Raw genomic sequence first — 19959 nt, 5'->3', positions numbered from 1 at the left:
CAAGTAGGTAAATTAAAAACAGCATTAAGATCTTATTCTGATTCTCACAGAAAATTTTCAAACAAAGATGGGCATAGAACATTGAAGAAAAACTTTTGCCTTCGACTTGTTTAATTTCATATAATATATTAATTAACAGTGCATTTCATTTCTGGTATTTTTTGTATACAGTTTATGTTTATCATAATAATATATTAAAATATAATATTGTTTCTCTATTCATAATTTCATTCATTGCACTAGTATCACGGTCTTCAGTTTCACTTCTCAAACTCGTTCGAGCACTTTTGATTGCGTTTCTTTATTCTTATTGGCCCAAATAAATTCACAGTGATGTAAATTTATTTGCTTTTATTCTGTGGGTTAACAGCCAGTTCAAAATATATCTAACTTTACTTCATAAGATTGTCCTTAATTCATTATAATAGTTATTTTTCTGTTACCTTTTTCGGCGCCTGACCTTTTCCTTTGCCGTAGAAAATGTCCAAAAACAAACCTGAAAATATTTACATCATAAGTTTATATTTTTTAAATAGTGGTAATGAAACTTAATAAAACACGAATTTATAAATCTTCACATATTTTACATAGTGTCCATAGAACACAATTCAGTAGGTGTTATAAAGACCTTATTTCCATTAGGAAGGCTAGCAGAACTAAGAATAGGCAGTCAGCTTTCCTAAACTAAAAATGAAAAACAAACCTCGCGCCAACTCGCCGCTCTATCAGCTTTAACAGCGCTACCGAGACCCACCCGCCTGCAGCAAATATTTCCACTAAACCCGATATTTTTATACACTTCTTAGTTGCTTAGCAATTTACCATAAGAGTTACGAGTTCAAGTCCTAGGAGCGAATTCCAAAAATATATTCCGCCAACAACACAGATTAGTACAGAAACCAAATATGTATATTGTTTTCTGTTATCTATTTTTAACCCCATGTGTCCTCCCTAGGTACTCTTCTTTTCATAATATGTAGTACTAATGCTAGTATAGTGAAGATTGAAACTTACCAGTGAATACTATAGTGGCGCCTATCCACTGCCGTCCGAGCAGCACGTTGCCGAATATGAGCACCGACGCCAGCACTGTGAAGAACTTCCTTGTAGTGGTTACCACCGAGCACGGGAGCGGCCCAAATTCTGATACCTGGAAATACATAATGACCGCTATTTGTTTTTCCGAAAGAGTGCTGTGGGTGAATATTATAAGGTGTTATTTAATCTATCTGCTAAATATTTCTATTTTGATGAACAAAAATATATATTTGGTCAGGCAAAATGGATACTTGGTTAGCAACTTAAGGTTAGCAAGTATTTCTAAACCAGTTCGCAATTAATGTCATACTGAGCTGCTCTAAATTGATTTGGTTGGCCAATTAATTATTTGAGCGGCAGTAAGCGATCCACCATAAATCAAATATGACAGACACACACAGTTCAATCAAATATGACAGTTGTCGCGCGTCAGACCGTCAACATCTCCAGCATATCCGGATGATGCCTTGTAGAGAGGCGAAACACGTGTCGAGTTTTGTACTTTTGGTGGTGGGTTGTTATATTTATTTGCGTGTCTATATCTTTCCGGTGGGAGGATGGGAACATTAATTGCATGTGAAAATACGCAAGTTAGTATAACGGGTTAGCACTGATTGACTACGCACGATATCTTTTCGCGGATTAGCAAAGTAATATTTTTTTGTTTTAAAATTGGATATACATATAGTTTCGGTTGCCCTAGTTTAATCACAAAAGGTAGACAGTTTGAGAGCGATTTCTTTAGGAATTTTATGAAATTTTAAGGCGTTCACAAGGCACGTACAACACCCTACCATCCTCAGAGCAACGGAATCATCGAAAGCTGGCACTGCGTAGCCAAAAGTGCTTTAACAGCCAGGTTAGCAGACAACGCATCCTGGGCTGACGAGCTACCGACGGTCTTGCTAGGGCTCTGATCAGCTTGCAGATCAGACGAGGTAAGTGCAGCTGAAATGCTTTACGGTCATGTTTTAAGATTACAAGGCGATTTTTACGGTCAGTCCGAAAAAAAATGTAATCATCCTTTCTAAGAGTTCCGTAGTCAACCAAAAACCGCTAAAAAGAGATATCGCTCGAAAAGTCTGGGTTATTGCAAAGACGTACGGACACCTGCCATAACAATGTTTTCACTAGTTATCGAGGCAGGCGGTGACTCTCCCAATATTACAATTATAATTAAGAGCAGTTCTATACAATGAAGAATTATGTTTCGTCGAACACTAGTAATATTATAGGTATATGGGTTACAGCTCAATAATTGTGGATACATCATAATTTATTATTTACAATTTTACATTAATATCAAGTTCGGAATAATCGTTGGTCATGTACTCTTTAACGCTGTACAATATGCGAGACAGCAGAAGTTAATTGAAAATAAGGTTTGCAATCCGGATCGGAAATGTATGAAGTTATCCGGATCTGGATCTGGACTCGCGGATCTTCCCATACATTTCTGATCCGTCGTGCAAACCCTACTTGTTTAGCCTATTCTGAAAAAATGGTACCTACAGAACCCTACACTGAGAATGGCCCGACATGCTTTTGGCTGATTTATATACGTAGAGAGACGGTCCGTAGTCGATTACCTTCGTCCCGTATCACGAGCGAGTAGCGATTTAAGAAAAATATTTGTCCACACAAAGTTAGTCATGTTCTCATGTTTTTGTGAAACGACGTGGTAAAAAAAGCTACTCCCAATTATTTGTTTTATTGACTCCTTAGGTTTAATGGTTTACCGAATAATAAATATAATCTAATAATAGTACATAATATTAATATTGCCTATTAATTTCGTGTTACTAACTGCAAACTAGTGTGTAATAGCTGGCGATAAAACTATTGATCGACGTATCGTAACCAAGTGTTTATCTAGAATTAGTCGACAATAAACGATGTTTCAGATATAACTATTTTGAATTGCTAAATCGCAACGAAAATACATTTTTATACAGATTTCTTTCAAAATCAGTGCGACGGAGAACAAAACAACAAATTTGTCTAACGAGTGGCGCCACGTGACATTTCGACCAATGGCATTGCGGTTCGGTCGTTAGCATTTCGCGCGCAATTTTTGTAGTTTTTATTTATTATTTTGAGCAATTAAATGACAATTTAATAACGGAAATTCATTTTTAACCTGATGTTTAACTCAAGGAAAACGGGACGAGAGTAACGCGCATAATGCTTTAGCGATAGCGAAAGTTGAAAATTTATCAAGTCGACTCGAAACTAAATTATGTCGGAATTAGACTAATCTTTTTGGGAATAATTTAGTTTTTGGCAATGTATTATTTTGTGACTCGAAACTATCGGAAATTTAATACCCACAGCTATTAATTCATTTCAAATTAAACCACCCCAACCAGTGTATCAATAAGTATTATAAATAATTAAGTGGTGATACCTAACATGTTGTAATAACTGTTCAAGTACACAAAGTTTTAGACCACCGTGTTCATTATAAGTAAAACAACAGTGTAATATTCGAACGTGTAATATGATAGGTACAGATATTATTTCACAGCTTAAGTTTGTGTCCCTTGTATTATTGTATTTGAATTCCTTTTTCTACAAAAAAGGGGGCGAATGTTGTAGGGACATGGCGGTGACGCGTGTTTAGAGTCAGCATTTTTAGTATACAGTTCAAAGAAGCATTAAGCCCAGGCAGCCGCTTAGCGCAAGGCATACAGTGCGCACATAACTAATTAATACGAACCCGCGGCGCTACCTGGTCCTGACCTTGTATAAATCTATTTTTGAAACCTTCTGATATATTGATGGCGTCGTAATAAATCGGTGTGCTAAAGTGAACTTTGTTTAACGTAACGTAAGTGAACGTAATTATGAAATGAAATGCACGCACACGCTCGTGTCACGTGGACTGATTTCGCTCTGCCTGCAAATATGCCGGTTATTCAAATCAAACGTAACCCACTTTATTATATCCGAAAACCATTCCTTTAATATGCATACCTCTCACCAATTCTTAAATCTTGCTGACCAAGTAATTATTTTGCCATTTATTAAGCAGATACATTATAACAGAAGCAAATCGTTATTGGTTATAATGTTGACCGTTTGTAAATTGTTTGTTGAACAAGAGTTGTAGCTCGATTTTTACTTATTGCCAGCAAAATTTTCGTATTCTTTCCGAATGCCGTATCTTTTAATAACTTTCCACAACCATTACTACTAAAACCATAATACAATTAGAATCACAATTGACCATAATAGTACATTTAAAAATTTAGAGGGGTAAGTATTACAACTGAGTGTGCCTTACCATGAAAAATATGAACAGTTGCCCTAGGGCTCCCATGAATGCCAAGCCCGCAAGGTGCACCAATACTTCAGGATACTTGGACACAAAAGCGAAGAACCGGAATATCTCACCAGTCAATAAGACGCCAATTGATATGATTATTGATGACCTGGAATCATTTAATGGAAAAAATCATTCATAATTTACTGCCAACCCTTCCATTTTTACAGTACACGTAATAAAAGTATAAATCTTCGCAGACGATTCGAAGGATAGCTTAGGAAGCGATAGCTTTGACATCAATAAAAACTGTACGAGTGTATGGCTCCAACAGTTTCCGAGTTTGTTATTATTAGTAGTTTGCACCAAACTGTAAACTCGCACTTTGTGCGAGTGCGAGTTCACAAACTGCGAACTGCTGGGATGTGCTTCTAGCCAGATGAGTTACTGGTTGAATTCGCTATGCTTTGCTTTGCTCGCATTTGAAGTAAAGAAAATCAATTACCATCCATTTGTATTGACCATCATTGAATAGGCAGATGGCGAGGACTCACTTTTTATCCGTTCCTGAAATATACATATATTCAATTAAATTAATAACTATACCATCCTCTGTTTATACGACTTTAACCTACAATGCATTGAATAATTAGGATAAGTATTTACTATAAAAATAGCATTTAAAAAGAATTATACCTACAATAACTAACAAGACATTGCATGGCGCGCAGCATCGTCAGTTGCATACTAAAGCAAATAGCACAACGTAAAAAAATATTCATTTACAACTCACCGATAAATAAATACAATACTTATTTAAAAAATAGTGTACCTACTTCAGATGTTTCCTACAAGTTTGAAACTAAGTGTTTGATTCTTTTATCACAGAATTCCATGACCACACCATAAATCTATTATGTACAGACCCCTTTTTCTTAATCTCTAGTGGCCCACCATACAAGAGAAAAAGGTAGTCAAATTTTAATCAATGGTATTAGAAAATAGAATTGAATTTGTTTTGTTTTGAAATCAAACAAAAGATGATTTAAATTTCATTGAAGGTAATTTGTACTAGTATTAGGGTCTGTTTCTAAATGTAGTTCTGAATAAGCTATTTGCCACTTATCTGACGAATAGTCATCGTTGGAGTTTCACTATCTTCAAACAAGCTTAACTGCAATGGTAGATAAAGTGCTAAGTTTTGTAGAAAGTTTTATCTGGCAGTTAATTTATTTGTTAATTAGCTATCCAATACTTTACTTGGACATTGTGAAACAGGCCTTTATATAACATTGCATGTTCACTAATTTATGCAGCGCAATGACAGCCACTAGGCATTGAAAAAGTCACTCAAGCAAGAATATTCATAACTGCTTTTGTGTGCATAATAAAACTAAGTGCTTACTAATCAAAACCACTTTTCATACGCTTTAAACGGCATTTAAGAAGCTGTATTGTACACACAAATGAAATAAGTACATAAATAAGTACCTTAAATCAGTCATTTAATATAATTTCATCCAATTTTCAGATGGGGCATTTCACGCCAAGCGGGCAGCAAAAAATGTCAGGTCATAGAATTTGCTGATATTTGAAAAGTTATACTACTCAATGTCCTGAATTTACGTATATTTTTATTCGGCACCATTTCCGGTTAAGAATCGTTTAAAAAGTGACAAAATCAGAGGAGTACATTTGTTAATAACTGATGTAGCTGTTATTTAATGAACTGAAATATAAGTAAAATATTGATTTTTATACATTATTAATTGTTCTTTCTCGCTGTTATAATAATTACGATTTTGTTTTTCATACAAAAAACCGGAAAAAAAAAATTCAAGTCGCACTTATGTAAAGTTCGGTATTATTGATTTTTTTTTACTTCAAAATGTAGCTTATAGTTCATAAAAAATGCCTGGATAGTTTGAGAATGGGATCTGAATTAGGTTTGGAGATACATGAAGTAAAGCGCAAACGTGCCGGTCTGCGCGTCGTACTGGCGCAATCCCTTAGTAACCCAGTCAAACAAAGGTTTTCACCTAATAATGGCAAATAATAAGCTGGAAGCTCGTATAACTACACCTTCGTTACGGCGGTCTATAAGTTACGTTAAAAGTCACAGAAAACCGGTCACAAAAATTGCTTTATCACAATTATCAACTACAATGTTGTTTACATATAAATGAATATTGTAGAGCATAAAATTTATGACATGTCATGTTCCAGACATTTTATCAGACACTCAACCGTTTGCATGATAGACAGCGCAGCGTCCCGTAATGCCAGTTCACCGTGAATTCCTAGTTCTATAAAGTCATTACATTTTCAAGATGCTATTTACGGAAACGGATCATACGCTGATTTTATAAAAAAAGTTGCCCCTTCTGTGGACAGTAGTTAACATATTGTGTGCATTTATGTTTTGATTTTGATTAAGCTTTTATCGCGGACTGTACTCTTCTTTCACAGTTAGACAACTCATCAGCTCACTTAGATGAATCTAACAAACCTAAACTCAAAGAGGTTGCATTTCATCATGGTTCCTATGGCCATCTAATGTCATGATATTATTATACATGACATTAATGTCATAAATAATATAGCATTATCATTGGTTTGTCATAAATATGCTAAATTTTAACTCAATGTAAAACCAACAAATAGTCAAGGCAGTAAAGGTTTGAAAATTTTGACGACAGCTCACATACATAGATACATATTTCCATCGCCAGTCAAATATTTTTTTACATAATGTTTACTTACATTTTTGTACTCTTTTCTGTGGACATAGCCAACGTTAGAGGGTACCAAGCTTAATTTTATAATTAACCCTGAATAAAGAGGTACTCCTATTATATTAACCTAACAATGTCATAAATGCTCTTCTTTTTCTTCTCAGTATATTCGCGTCCACTGCTGTACATTTCCATGTTTTTCTGTATGCAGCGGTTCTATGCCAGGTTGGCCCTGCCGTCTTTCTAATATGGTCCAATCATCTGGTTCGTCGTTTTCCGTCGTTTCGGGTTCCTAGTCAAGATCTCCAGAACAGTATTCGCTGGCCCCATCAATCGCCATCCCTGCGACATACACGAGTATGGCCGGCCCATTGCCACTTTAGTTACGCCATTCTTTTTGCGATGTCGGTAACTTACGTGCGTCAGTGAATGTCCTCATTACGAACTCTGTCGCGCGCTCCATAGCTCCCTTTTAGTTGGCGGACCCTTCCGATTGTCAACGCCCATGTCTCGCACGCGTAGGTCACATAAATGCACACAAGCTTTTAACTATTGTCTACAGGAGGGACAACTTTTGTTCTAAAATGAGTATATGATTCGTAAATCGTATCTTATGCATTCAATATCTTTAGAGAAGTTATTATTAACGAAATTCTTGATGGAAATTAAGGCTAACCGCTGCGCGTTCTGCGCCCTCTATCTTGCAATAGTTAAGGGTATGAATAAATGTCTGAAACATAACTTGTCATGCATTATATGCGCTACAATCTTCATTTATATGTTATCGTATTTAAACGTATTCGTGTTTAAACAATTTTTAAGACCGTATACCTTGAATAACTTCCGTCGCGAACACGAGGTTTTCTGTGACTTAATGTAACTTATAGAGCACCATAACAAACGTGTAGTTATATGAGCTTCCAGCTTATTATTTGCCATTCCTAGGTGAAAACTGAAAACCTTTAGTTGACTGGATTACTAAGGAATCGGCAGTACGACGCTCAGACCAGCACATCTGCACTATAGTTCATGTATCTCCAAAACTAATGCAGATCCCATTCTCAAAGTTTCCAGCCATTTTTATTTCGTTTTTTATATGAAAAAAAAAAAACAATATTACTTATTTTCCAGTTTATTAAATAATAGCTCAATCAGCTTTTGAAAAATGCACTAAAATTCAGGACATCGAGTAGTATATATTCCAAATATCAGCAAATTCTATGATCTGTCATTTTTTCACTGCCTGCTTGGGGTGAAATGCCCCATATGTCATAAATTCCTGGCATTTTTTATCACCTGAATTTTGAGATAATGTATATAATTATTACTTCATGTAAGCTCAATCAATCTTACCTGCACAGCTCCAGTCAGACCATCCATTGTCAATGAAAGGAACAGCATCAGCTCACCAATGCCGAGGCCCTGGCTCTCATAAGCTACCTTTTTACTTTGATCCTTGAACATGAAGAGAACTACACCCAAAACTATGAGAAATACAAATAGGTACTTTTTAAGAGGGTATACTTTTCGACCAATTAGTACCCCTAGGATCATCACAGGTATGGGCTTTGCTGCTTTCCCGACAACCTGTAAATAATAAAAAATACATAATGCATTATTTTTTAATTTTTGTGCTAGTTTTTAACAATTCACTGGTTCTATATAGGTACAGTCAAGTGCAAAAATATGTATCGAAAGAATTGTCTCATAAATATGGTTCTACACTCTTATTACACTGGAATAAGGTGCTATGGGACATATTTTTGAGTAAGATGTGTAAACCCATATTTTTACACTTGACTGTACAACAAAGTAGCAGAACTAGGAATTAAATAACTAATATAGGAGTGATGGACACGGTGTCTGCTGTCCAGATCTGTTCGTCGATTTTTTCCGTCGAAGACATCTGTGCAGCAAAGAAGGTGCTGCACCAGTCCCTCGGGATCGCCGGCACGTTTGTACCTCACCGGATAGGAGATGAAATTGGGAAGAAGACCCTTGAGGACTTCACAAAAGTTCTAAAGGAGAATCAAGACCGGATTCCGGAGTTTATGACGACGGGTGTCCCCAGCCTGCCATCCTATATTCCGGATCATGTTGACGCTAGCTGCTTGTTGAAGGAAATCGTGGCTCTAAAAACAAGATTAGCGGATGTCATTTCGAAGTTTGAAGCGGCCCAGTACCCGCAGTAAATAATTTCGATTTCGAAACGTGACGTACGCGTTTGCGTTAAGTGTCATTTTGTATGAGATTTTTGACTTTCCAAAACGTCCCGCTTGGCGCGCTGTTCAAAAACCCATACAAAATGAGACTTAACGCAAACGCGTACGTCACGTTTCGAAATCGAAATTATTTACACTAGGGGTACTGGTCACTATAACCGAGTAACGCAACGAAGTCATCAGTTTGCGAAACAGTACCCTTACTCGGTCGGCGGCGTCGAATTTCAAGTGCGATGCCACGAGCGCCGAGTCGGTCAGTTTGCGAGTTGCTGACACTGTCAAATGTGTCGCATCAGCCGTGTTGCCGGCCGCGAGCCTCCCGCGCGCGCGCCCTCCCCCCGCCTCCTCCAAATCACGTCATCGTGTTTACGCGGATGTCGTCGCCGATCCGAAAGTTGCATCGAACCGGTTTAGTGTACTTGTAAAGGGTACTGAAGAGCGAGCAACTCCCAAGGAGAAGCTCCCTGTTACTAGTGTGGATGAGGAGGAGTTCACACTGGTATCAAGAAAGAAGAAGGCGCGCACGGCACCTCGTAAGACTCAGTGTGGTACCGCCGAACCGGCTAATTCAGGCTTGCGGATTGCTACACCGAGTAAGGCGCTGTACGTATCGCGCTTGCATTACACCGCCACGGCTGCTGAAGTGTTGGAGTATGTACACCTGAAGACGGGCTACACGCTGAGGGTGTTCCAGCTTCGATCGCGCCACTACGTGCAATTCAACTCTTTTGTTGTGCGCGTGCCGCGACCGCTGCAGGGGACCATCGAATGTCGTCGTCGTCGGTGTCGTGTTTCGGAGGTTCCGGGGCAAACTGCCGAATCCGACACAAGAACAGCCGATTCAACGGAGCCACGCCGTTTTGTCGCCTAAATAGTGTTTAGTTGTAATTTTATAAAATGTATATGTATGTTAGTCTGTAAGGTATTTGTAATATGGGCCTTGTTGCCTGAATCAAATTTTAAATAAATAAATATATAAATCTATTTCAGCCTTGAGCTTTCTAGTTGACCTACCAAAGTATACTGCCACATCCCTACCTGCCTACCTCTTCATGCTCAAACCGCTGAACCAACTTCGATGAAAGTTGGCATAGAGACAGTTTGAGACCCGAGGAAGGACATAGGATAGTTTTTATCAATCATCCTCATCATCACACGGAGACAAAGTCATGGGCAGAAGCCAGTAAATAATAAATGTTAGAATGCTTGCAAAGTCACTCACCTGTGTTGGATAATTAATCCACTGCAATGCCATGTTAGAGCTCACCATACCCAGCAGATAAGTTAATGCAGATGAAAAATAGTAAATCTTTCTAGTCGTATCCTTCTCATGTTTCCAAGAAAGCTAGAAATAAAAAGCATTGATTACGTTACCACACAGAAATAAAACCAATGAGTACATTGCAATCTCTTAACAATTGTTGCGAATTCTAGGAGTTCCTTACCATCAAAATCTGGGCAAAAATATAGTTCACTACGCACTGAACTAAAACTAATGACAATGTGCAAGTAAACTGTTCATTATTTCCGTATAACCCACGAGTTATTTTCTCTTGAAGCATTCCAAATATGAAATAGCAAATAAATATACCGCCAGCGAAGAATATGAACCTAAATTCACTTCTGTGTTTAACCATTATTGTTTACGTTAACACTGCGATATATCAACTCTAAAAACTATACAATTTCTGTCAGAACGGCAAGTAAAAGCGCTCTTGCTTGATATCCTTGACTAGTGTACTTGAAAAGAAACTACTGAATGAGCCACGTTATGTCAAATTTAAGTTAGTTATCAAGTAAAAGTTTTGAAACGCGGCATCAAATACGAAAACTACACGTACTAACAACACTTAGTGACACTACTGACGCGTCTGACGCTAGTGACAGTAGTGAAAGTACTTGGCAGTTGTGACGCTATTCTAGTTCATGTCGGTCGTGTCGGTCAAAGAGCATAATATAATCACTACGTTTTAAGAGACGGGACTCCCATACTAGCGAGTGGAATCAGTTTGTTTCGCAAATCATTACCAAAATGTACGACAAAGAAACATAGTACCAACATAAGCGATTTAAATAGTGTAGTACGCTACACGCTTGCGTTTCTTATTGATATCGATAAAATGGGGAGGGTTGAAACATAGACTCCTGTCTACAAATGTTGTATTCGAAATCAGGTTAGTATCGAGTTCACATTTAAGTTGTATGTTAAAGTGGATAGTTCTTTGAGTGGACTAATACGTGGTCGGGCTTAATGTGGACCCGAAATTTTTATTCAGTTTTTAAGTCGAGGTTTTTTTTTATTAATAAAGCTTTATTTTCAAAATGATCTGCACACACATGTTTCAATAAATGTAACATGGGAAGATGTATCAGGTCTTCGTTCCTTGGATAAACATGACTTTATCTACAGTTTACATTCCAAGTGTTTGCTAATGAGATGTTCAACTGATTATTTAGCGCTAATATGCATCTACAAATCATGTTTTTCGGCATCCAGTTATCAACAACCTTTTATCAATGCTCTAACTTTTTATGTATTTATATGTCTGTTAATTATGAGAACCGGTCTGGCCTAGTTGGCAGTAACCCTGCCTATGAAGCCCGATGGTCCCAGGTTCAAATCATGGAACGGGCATTTTCTATGTATTTACAAATACTTATATATTAGGTATATATATATATATATATATATATATATCGTTGTCTAAGTACTCACAACACATGCCATGCATACTTTAGTATTAAGTCAATTTGTGTAATAATCTCCTATAATATTTCTTTATTTATCATACAAACAGAGATTAATTTTCTTACATTTTAGGTTAATATATTAAATAATGACTATATTAAAAAAATATGTTAACTAATGACCATTAATGCATAAGTTATAGATAATTTATGCATTACTAATCTTCGACGAATTAATTATGGTCATATTGCATGCAAGTTCTCAAGAAATTTCACATATTTAATTTAATATTTACACTGATATACAAATAAAACTACAGTTATCGATAGTTATAGTACATCCCTAGTATAGTATAAGAATATAAAATATCTAATTTTCGATATGCTCATACCCTGCTGACCCAAAATAAGGTTAAAATTATCTAAAGCAATACTTACCGGTCTTCATCCAAGGGAAATTTCGCCATAAAATCCCTTTTTTCGTGATTTTCTCGAGTGGCTCGCTTGCCACATATTTCACACTTAGTAAACCGTTTTCTCGCTGGCATTGTAACAAACTCGCTCTTTACTCTGATCATGGTTGACTATTTTCGATTCATAACAAACAAAACAATTAGGCTGATAGTTGACTTGATGTAAACTTGACAGAATAAATAGCACTGACGTTTTCTTTTTCTTCGTTGGCAATGATTTGCGAAACAAACTCTATACAAAACTTTTTTCGTTCCTAGTTGCGTCAGCCTGACGTCTACTGGTTAAGAGCCATCTGTTGACAATTATAAGAACTTCATGATATGAAGTTTAGAATTAAAAGGAGGAAAATCTCTAATGGCAGAACTATTGCAAAAGTGACCAGCTTTCAGGTTTAAATAATAGTTCCTAATCTCTCCGGTGGCGCTAGGTAGGCTCTCTCGGTATAATAATATAGAGATGAAATGGGGGAGGGGCATCAAATAACCTGACCAAATTACGTAGGTAGGTTGTTTTGGGTATGTTATCAGGAATGTTAGAATGTGTTTTTAATTTTGTCGCATTGCGTATGTTCTGTCCCTCACGGGGCACGCGTATAGTACATCTATATAAATAAATACTAGGTCTATCACATTTTATTTCGGTGTATTGTGGCGCCGCCTATTTAATGTTTTTTGATGGACACTTTTCATAGGTACATAGAGATGTTCCTCCTTCTATTCCACACTCCATACTTCATGAACATCGGTTATCTACACGTTACGCCATTTGCCGTCATTTATGGTTCGTCATACGACAGCCTATTCAACAATATTATACCATTATACCAATGTCGATGAAGTCCGAACTTTTTTGATTCAAATAAGTGGAGACATTTTTTACGGTGTTGGAGTAGATATTCTTTTACATCACTTAACATTAAAAATTTCACCCACACATACCTACATATTATTTATGTATGTGTTACCGGAAACGTATGAAACCTAGGAATTGTATACAATTCCGAGGCTATTTAGGAAATGTATTAAATTTTGTTTTAAAGATTTTATAATGAGTACACTTTAGGAATTGTACTGAGAAATATATACAACGAATGTATTCATTGTATAATTATTATATTTCTATTTATAAAATGAATATAAAACACGATAATAAACTGCACAATTTCTCATAACAAACTGTTGTCAAAAAAGTAGATTAGGTTAGATTAGAACTCCGATCCTCAGGAAAACGAATCGTTGCCAGTAGGTTAGGTTAGGCATAGAATAACTTTTAAGAAAAAAAACCGACTTCAATGAGGGTCCGGTGAAAGAACGATTATTGTTGATTTTTGATTTCATACAATGAAATTAAAAAGACAGTGTCCTACGCCTAATTATGTAGAAAAGGAGGTAACATGTTTTTTTTGTCATTGCACCCACCTTGACACATTTCAGATTTGCCCTATGGTTGACTGGTAAGATACCCGCAATAGAGTATTCGACTGTATTAAAGATAAATTATTTCACACTATGCATGAAATAAAGCACTAGATAATTATTAAAAAAACTAAATAGGATAGAAATATAAAAATGTCCCTTGAAAACCTAATTAACTGCTTGAACATGCAAAGAGAACAAATTGCCAAACCTGAACTATTATGCATCGTTGAAGAGTTCCGTTCTGTTCATCATCAGCAGTTCCACTTCATCAAATGTCACTTCTACAAATGTAAATACTTGATTTGTTGGTGAAAATACTAAGATCACTATATATATATATATATATATGCCTTTAACATTTGAGGAGTTTCCTCGATTCCTCATGGACCCCATCGTCAGAACTCGAACTTGACAAACAATTGTCTTGAAAATCTATTTTGCTTAACAAACACAGCGAAGAGGACAAATCACCAAACGCGTACTATGAGTCGTTGAAGAGTTCCATTCTGATCATCACCAGCAGTTCCACTCCATCAAATGTCACTTTTTTAAATGTAAATGCTTGATTATTTAAAGAAAATACAAAAATCACTGTATGTATGCCTTTAAAATTTGAAGAGTTCCCTTGATTCCTCATGGACCCCATCGTCAAAACTCAAACTGGAGAAACATTTGTCTTGAAAATTTAATTTACTTAACAAACACAGCGAAGAGGACAAATGGCCAAACGTGTACTATGCGTCGTTGAAGAGTTCCATTCCGATCATCATCAGCAGTTCCACTTCATCAAATGTCACTTTTTTAAATGTAAATGCTTGATTTGTTAAAGAAAATACAAAAATCACTATATGTATGCCTTTCACATTTGAAGAGTTCCCTCGATTCCTCATGGACCCCATCGTCAGAACTCGAACTTGACAAAAATTTGTCTTGAAAATCTAATTTACTTAACGAACACAGCGAAGAGGACAAATCGCCAAACATATACTATGCGTCGTTGAAGAGTTCCATTCTGATCATCATCAGCAGTTCCACTTCATCAAATGTCACTTTTTTAAATGTAAATGCTTGATTTGTTAAAGAAAATACTAAAATCACTATATGTATGCCTTTCACATTTGAAGAGTTTCCTGGATTCCTTATGGATCCCATCATCAGAACTGAGTTTAGACTAAAACGGGACCAATCTGTATGTATATAGATTCAAGCAAAAAAATAATTTTCACTATCGGTTCAGAAATGACGGAGATACGAAACAAACATTAAAAAAAATAAAAAAAACATACACACCGAATTGATAACCTCCTCCTTTTGAAATCTTGAAGTCGGTTAAAAATAAGAAGTAAGCATAGCGTGCTCACTCCATACATCAGTTTCGGTACCAAAACGCTTATTAATTTCGAAGTCGACATCTAGCATCGAGTAGCGGAATTATCAGTACTACTACTTGACAATAGATGTTGCGACGAGTGAAAATTCTAATGCTCAACAATTTTCAGCTAATATTTTAACCAGATTAACCGGAACTTTATTTAAAACTCCTTCTGCTTGTAATATTTATTAGTTTTAAATTGTCGAGAAATACAATTTTCGTCAGTCTCGACATCCGAGACATTTAGTGTCAAGTAGCGGTGCTGGTGATTAGTGGTATTAAGTGGCCTTTGCAATAACTTTCCAAGCTACGTTTAACGTCAAACCATTGCCGCTGTGTCCCTGATACAGCCTACCGATTTTTTATCTAGGCGTTATAGTTGTCTCTTAAATAAGGAAGTTTGTATGAGGTACAGTCAGAAGATTTAATTTCCTACCCATTTCGTACCTTGTCACCGTGACAATAGTATAAGGTCTCTAGCGACTTTCATATTATTGGTCACTGTGACAAGGTACGAAATGGGTCACAAATTAAAACTTTTGACTGTGTCATTATGCATTATAGGTATAGCAGACCCAATATTACTAATTTCACGCAGACGAGGTCGCGGGCCAAAGATCTAGGAATAAATAAAAAAATACCGACTGTATTTATTAAATATCACTTTTATAAGAATGTAGGTAGGTTTACTTACAGTTATTAGTATTTTTGACATAGCTTGGATATGGTGACAGCTGTCATATATATACAATTTATAACCTTAAAACGCATAAATTGTATTGAAATGACAGCCGTTAATGTTATCATACCCAAACATATTTTACTAAAGACTACATTCGATTATTAGTAAAATACGAGTATTGGATTAAGTCTAAAAGGTACTCTCTATTAAATTTATTCTACCGCGTTGTAATGGTATTTTCGTGTAACGGAACGTTCAAAGCCGCTCTACCTGCTTGTTAGTATAACTGAATTCAACTCTATCGCTTGCCTCACAAAGTTAATTTTAATTACGGTTGAAAAGGCAGGCCGTGTATGGCCTTCGAGTTTATAAAAAATGTTAGAGCAGTCATGCAGATATGCACGTAAAAGGTTATTTTTATGTTGTTGTTATTACTTCACAGTGTCTGACGGGACATTTCGTTTTAAGTTAAAATTGGAATAAGGTAGGCTTTTACTGTTGTTATTCTATTAAAATTCTAATAAGACTCCCATGCTAACCTCTTCAACTAGTACTACAAATTGTAAAGAGTATAAATTTTAGTATTATTAAAGTTTAGAAAACATTGCTTACAGGCGGAGGATAGAGTACATAGTGACCATTTAAGTTTCAATTAAGAGTAAGGAAGTGAACAGAACAATATTCTTGTAAATGTTTACATCAGTCGGTAATGGGAAGCCTTTCGGGTTGTTTTATATAGGTACCTAGGCAGGTATATTCGCACACAAGAACTAAATAGGCAACTACCAAGTTTATTCGCTGAGATAAATATGTACCTACCAACATTTCCTTGGTAAGTTCGTATGTAATAAGAAAATAAAAGTGATGTTAAGGCTTTTCCAAAATTTTAGGAGGTATATAGAATTTTGGAGTAGGTTCATAATATCCAAAATAGTTTAATGTTTATTATAGAATTTATAGAAATAAATATGATTCTATACAATGTAAGTACACTTGCAGAAAAAAATCCTTCCTGTCCGAGCACGATCGTAAGATGGAAAAGCTGTCGCCTTTTATAAGGAATATGTAAGCCATAAATAATTCGATTGAACTGACCGTCGGTAAAATATTGAGCACGACCTGAACTAGCGGCCAGCTAAGTATTAGTGGCGGTGACTCACGCTGGTCACACCCGTACGCACGCGCAACCGCTCTCGCATTAATATTATAACATTCACTGGACTAATTATGTAATCATCATAGGCTCTTTTACCTTTTTATTATGACACTCGAAAATGACCATGATTACGTCGTTTCAGTTTCATTATGAAGTACCTTCCTAAGTATATCTACCTATACATCTCATATAGTTTAGAAACTCCCAGGGTCAATAGTATAAAATTGGAGGAATAATTGTAATTCGTGCTGTAACTTTAATAGACGAGATTTACTTTTGGGCTATTTACTGGAATTAATGCTAAACTATGGAATATGTGTTCCTTATTCGCGATTAACGACTTGGATCTTTACTTTAAAGATCGCAATCATAATAATTTACCTTTGTGTTCAATAGAGACACTTTCTTAACATTTTACCTACCTAGAGCAGAGCAGCAAATCTGTATCAAGCCTTACATACAAATTGGACCGATTTTAGTAGATGGATACAGTGCATAGTGATTTCTGAGTATGTTATATAGTTATGAAAAGAAATTACAATGTATTAGTTTTTGACCTCAAATTCAGTGAAGGAAGCAACTTTATCAGCCGCACCTCGGACATGATAATAATGATAGCTTGTACCTACTCAGTTCTTATCGCTGCTCAGTTCGGAGCTACTACCTACTAATAACTTATCTATTCTGTTTGGACGCGTTCATGAAGACCGATTTGGAAAGGCCTGAATACCTATCTAGATTATAATTATTATCTTCTCTGTAATACACACTACTGAACTCTCGATGACGTTGATGCTAAAGTTATGGTACAAATAAACCGAGTCGGTCTCGCTCAACGAGGTTTCCGTACAAATTTAACTTTTTTTAAATTGTACTATAGTTTTTAGATTTTTCCCTGTATCTACTTGTAGTGAACGACGATATTACTTGTCAAATTTGTCATGTTTCATGTTCTAGGTCAACGGGAAATACTCTATAAGTTTTTGATTCTCTTGAGAGTGTCAAAATACTTTTCTGCAGCATAAACGTTTTTTAGGTTAACTGAGAAGTTTGATTTTTTCACAAGCTCAAGGAACTGTAGATCTGAGTATATATATGGTTTTAATGTCTACTCGACACCTCCACGCATTCTGGAGATAAAGTGATTCTGAGCATAAGTGCGTGCTTAGGATCGCGGATATCATGTTTAAGAATTTTTGTTTTTTGTAACAAAATATAAAATGTAACTTACATATGCAAACTATAAAAACAAATTTCTGTATAAATATATACAATATATAGGTATAAATTATAAAACTAGGAATCCTTCATTCTACCATAGCGAAAAAAAGATTCACAGATTTCTTAAAAGCGTACTTATTTGGGTCATTTTTAGGGTTCCGTACCAAAACGATACAAAAGGAACCCCTATGGTGCGACTCCGTCCGGCCGTCTGTCTGTTTGTCTGTCACATCGCTAAATATCTCGAGAACCACTTAAGCTACCGATTTGAAATTTGGAATAGTTATGAACAATGCTAACCCAAACACATTAAAAGTATTTTTTTTATTTTTATTTTTTTAATGAAGAGGGGGGGAAATTACAAATTCTAGTGACTAGGTCGAGTGAGATATCATTTGAAAGAGCTCAAATTGACCATTCCAAAACAACTTTTTAAATGTTTTAGTAATGAAAAAAAAATTATATATGAAGGTAAATGTGAACAACCTCCCCCCCCCCCTTATCTCCGAAGTTAAGAAAAGAAAAATTATGTTTTTATTACATAATAACATCATTACTGTAAATTTTACAGGAAATATATAATCAGACCTCTATCTTGATTTTTTTTAAATTAACAAGAAACATTTCCCAATTTAGTTTGCAATTTAATGAACTTTTCGTGTGTTTATTACACTTGAAATTTCTATGAGATTACATTAAAGATACTTTTTTTCAAATAAAAGATCAATTTTTGAAATCGGTTTATATGATAGAGAATTATCGTCGAATAACCAACATACGTGCTATGGAAGGTACAGTTGCCTCTACCTTCCATAATACGTGCATTACGCGCAAATTAGTTAGACAATTTGCCGATAGATGGAGCTGTATACAATTATACTTAGTGCAAGTACGGTCACGTCCGAAAATATCGGTACGAAAAAAGCGTCAAAAATATGTATTAACGACTTTATTGCCCATATTTTAAGGTAGTATATACATATTTTCGGCACATTTTTCGTACCGATATTTTCACACGTGATTGTACTTCTAATTAAAAGTCTTTCGCCTTTATAAGTACACGTCAAGGTTTGTACGGAACCCTCGGTTCGCGAGTAAAACGAACTCATGCTTGACCGGTTTTTAATATTAAGGAGAAGTGGCGCTACCTGCACACAGAACTAGTTCGACATGAAGCAAAAAGATATGGAGAGATAGATAAAGACAAATTGCCAGAAGAGCAAAGCAGTTAATTATCTATGGGTCAAAAATTTCTGAAAATAAAGATTTTTTAATTCATTTCATAGGATTAAAGCAAAAAAATATGTTTGTATAAATATTATAGATTTTTTTGCAATTTGTATTTTACTATTTTGATCCATTATTGATTTATGTTTCCACACCAAATTACAGCTTTCTAGCACTAACAATCACGGATCGCGAAACTATAAGGTTTCCTAGTTGACTACAGAACAAAAATTGTTTGCGTTTTAGACCTATGTTCGTATTTTTTTTCTATTGATGGAAAGTCAAGGAAAAAGCTTTCAAAATGATGAATTTACTAGAGAAAGGCTTCAAGATTGCTAGTCCCATATGGGTTGAGAAAATACCCTTTGGGGACAAGTGAGAGTAAATAGAGAACTACTGGTCATTCACGTATTTGTGATAAACTAAAATATTTGTTATCGTGAATGGAGAGCTTTTCGGAT

At 35.7% G+C, this 19959-nt stretch overlaps 2 protein-coding genes across 9 annotated transcripts in view; one reads left to right on the top strand and one right to left on the bottom strand.

Moving 5' to 3' along the window:
* Positions 1 to 93: 93 nt before the first annotated feature.
* LOC133517790 (solute carrier family 35 member B1 homolog) lies at positions 94 to 11170 on the bottom strand. Its single transcript, XM_061851215.1, has 7 exons — positions 10706 to 11170; positions 10483 to 10605; positions 8392 to 8625; positions 4809 to 4870; positions 4325 to 4472; positions 1015 to 1150; positions 94 to 496 (listed from the first exon to the last, which is right to left on the bottom strand). Exons 1-7 carry the CDS (start codon positions 10895 to 10897, stop codon positions 429 to 431), a joined length of 963 nt encoding a protein of 320 aa, XP_061707199.1. The 5' UTR covers positions 10898 to 11170; the 3' UTR covers positions 94 to 428.
* Positions 11171 to 16050: 4880 nt separating this feature from the next.
* LOC133517668 (coiled-coil domain-containing protein AGAP005037) overlaps positions 16051 to 19959 on the top strand; it is a 173349-nt gene continuing 169440 nt past the window's right edge. For 4 of the 8 annotated variants that reach the window (XM_061851047.1, XM_061851039.1, XM_061851069.1 and 1 more), the window contains exon 1: positions 16052 to 16378. The gene's annotated coding sequence lies outside the window, so the exon portion shown is untranslated. Of the gene's footprint in view, positions 16379 to 19959 lie in introns of all 8 variants that reach the window. The other 4 variants (XM_061851030.1, XM_061851083.1, XM_061851074.1 and 1 more) reach the window with 2 other exon arrangements.

The sequence above is a fragment of the Cydia pomonella genome, chromosome 1 (assembly GCF_033807575.1).
Source record: "Cydia pomonella isolate Wapato2018A chromosome 1, ilCydPomo1, whole genome shotgun sequence".
Taxonomy (NCBI): domain Eukaryota; kingdom Metazoa; phylum Arthropoda; class Insecta; order Lepidoptera; family Tortricidae; genus Cydia; species Cydia pomonella.
This window is presented reverse-complemented; position numbering and strand designations above follow the sequence as displayed.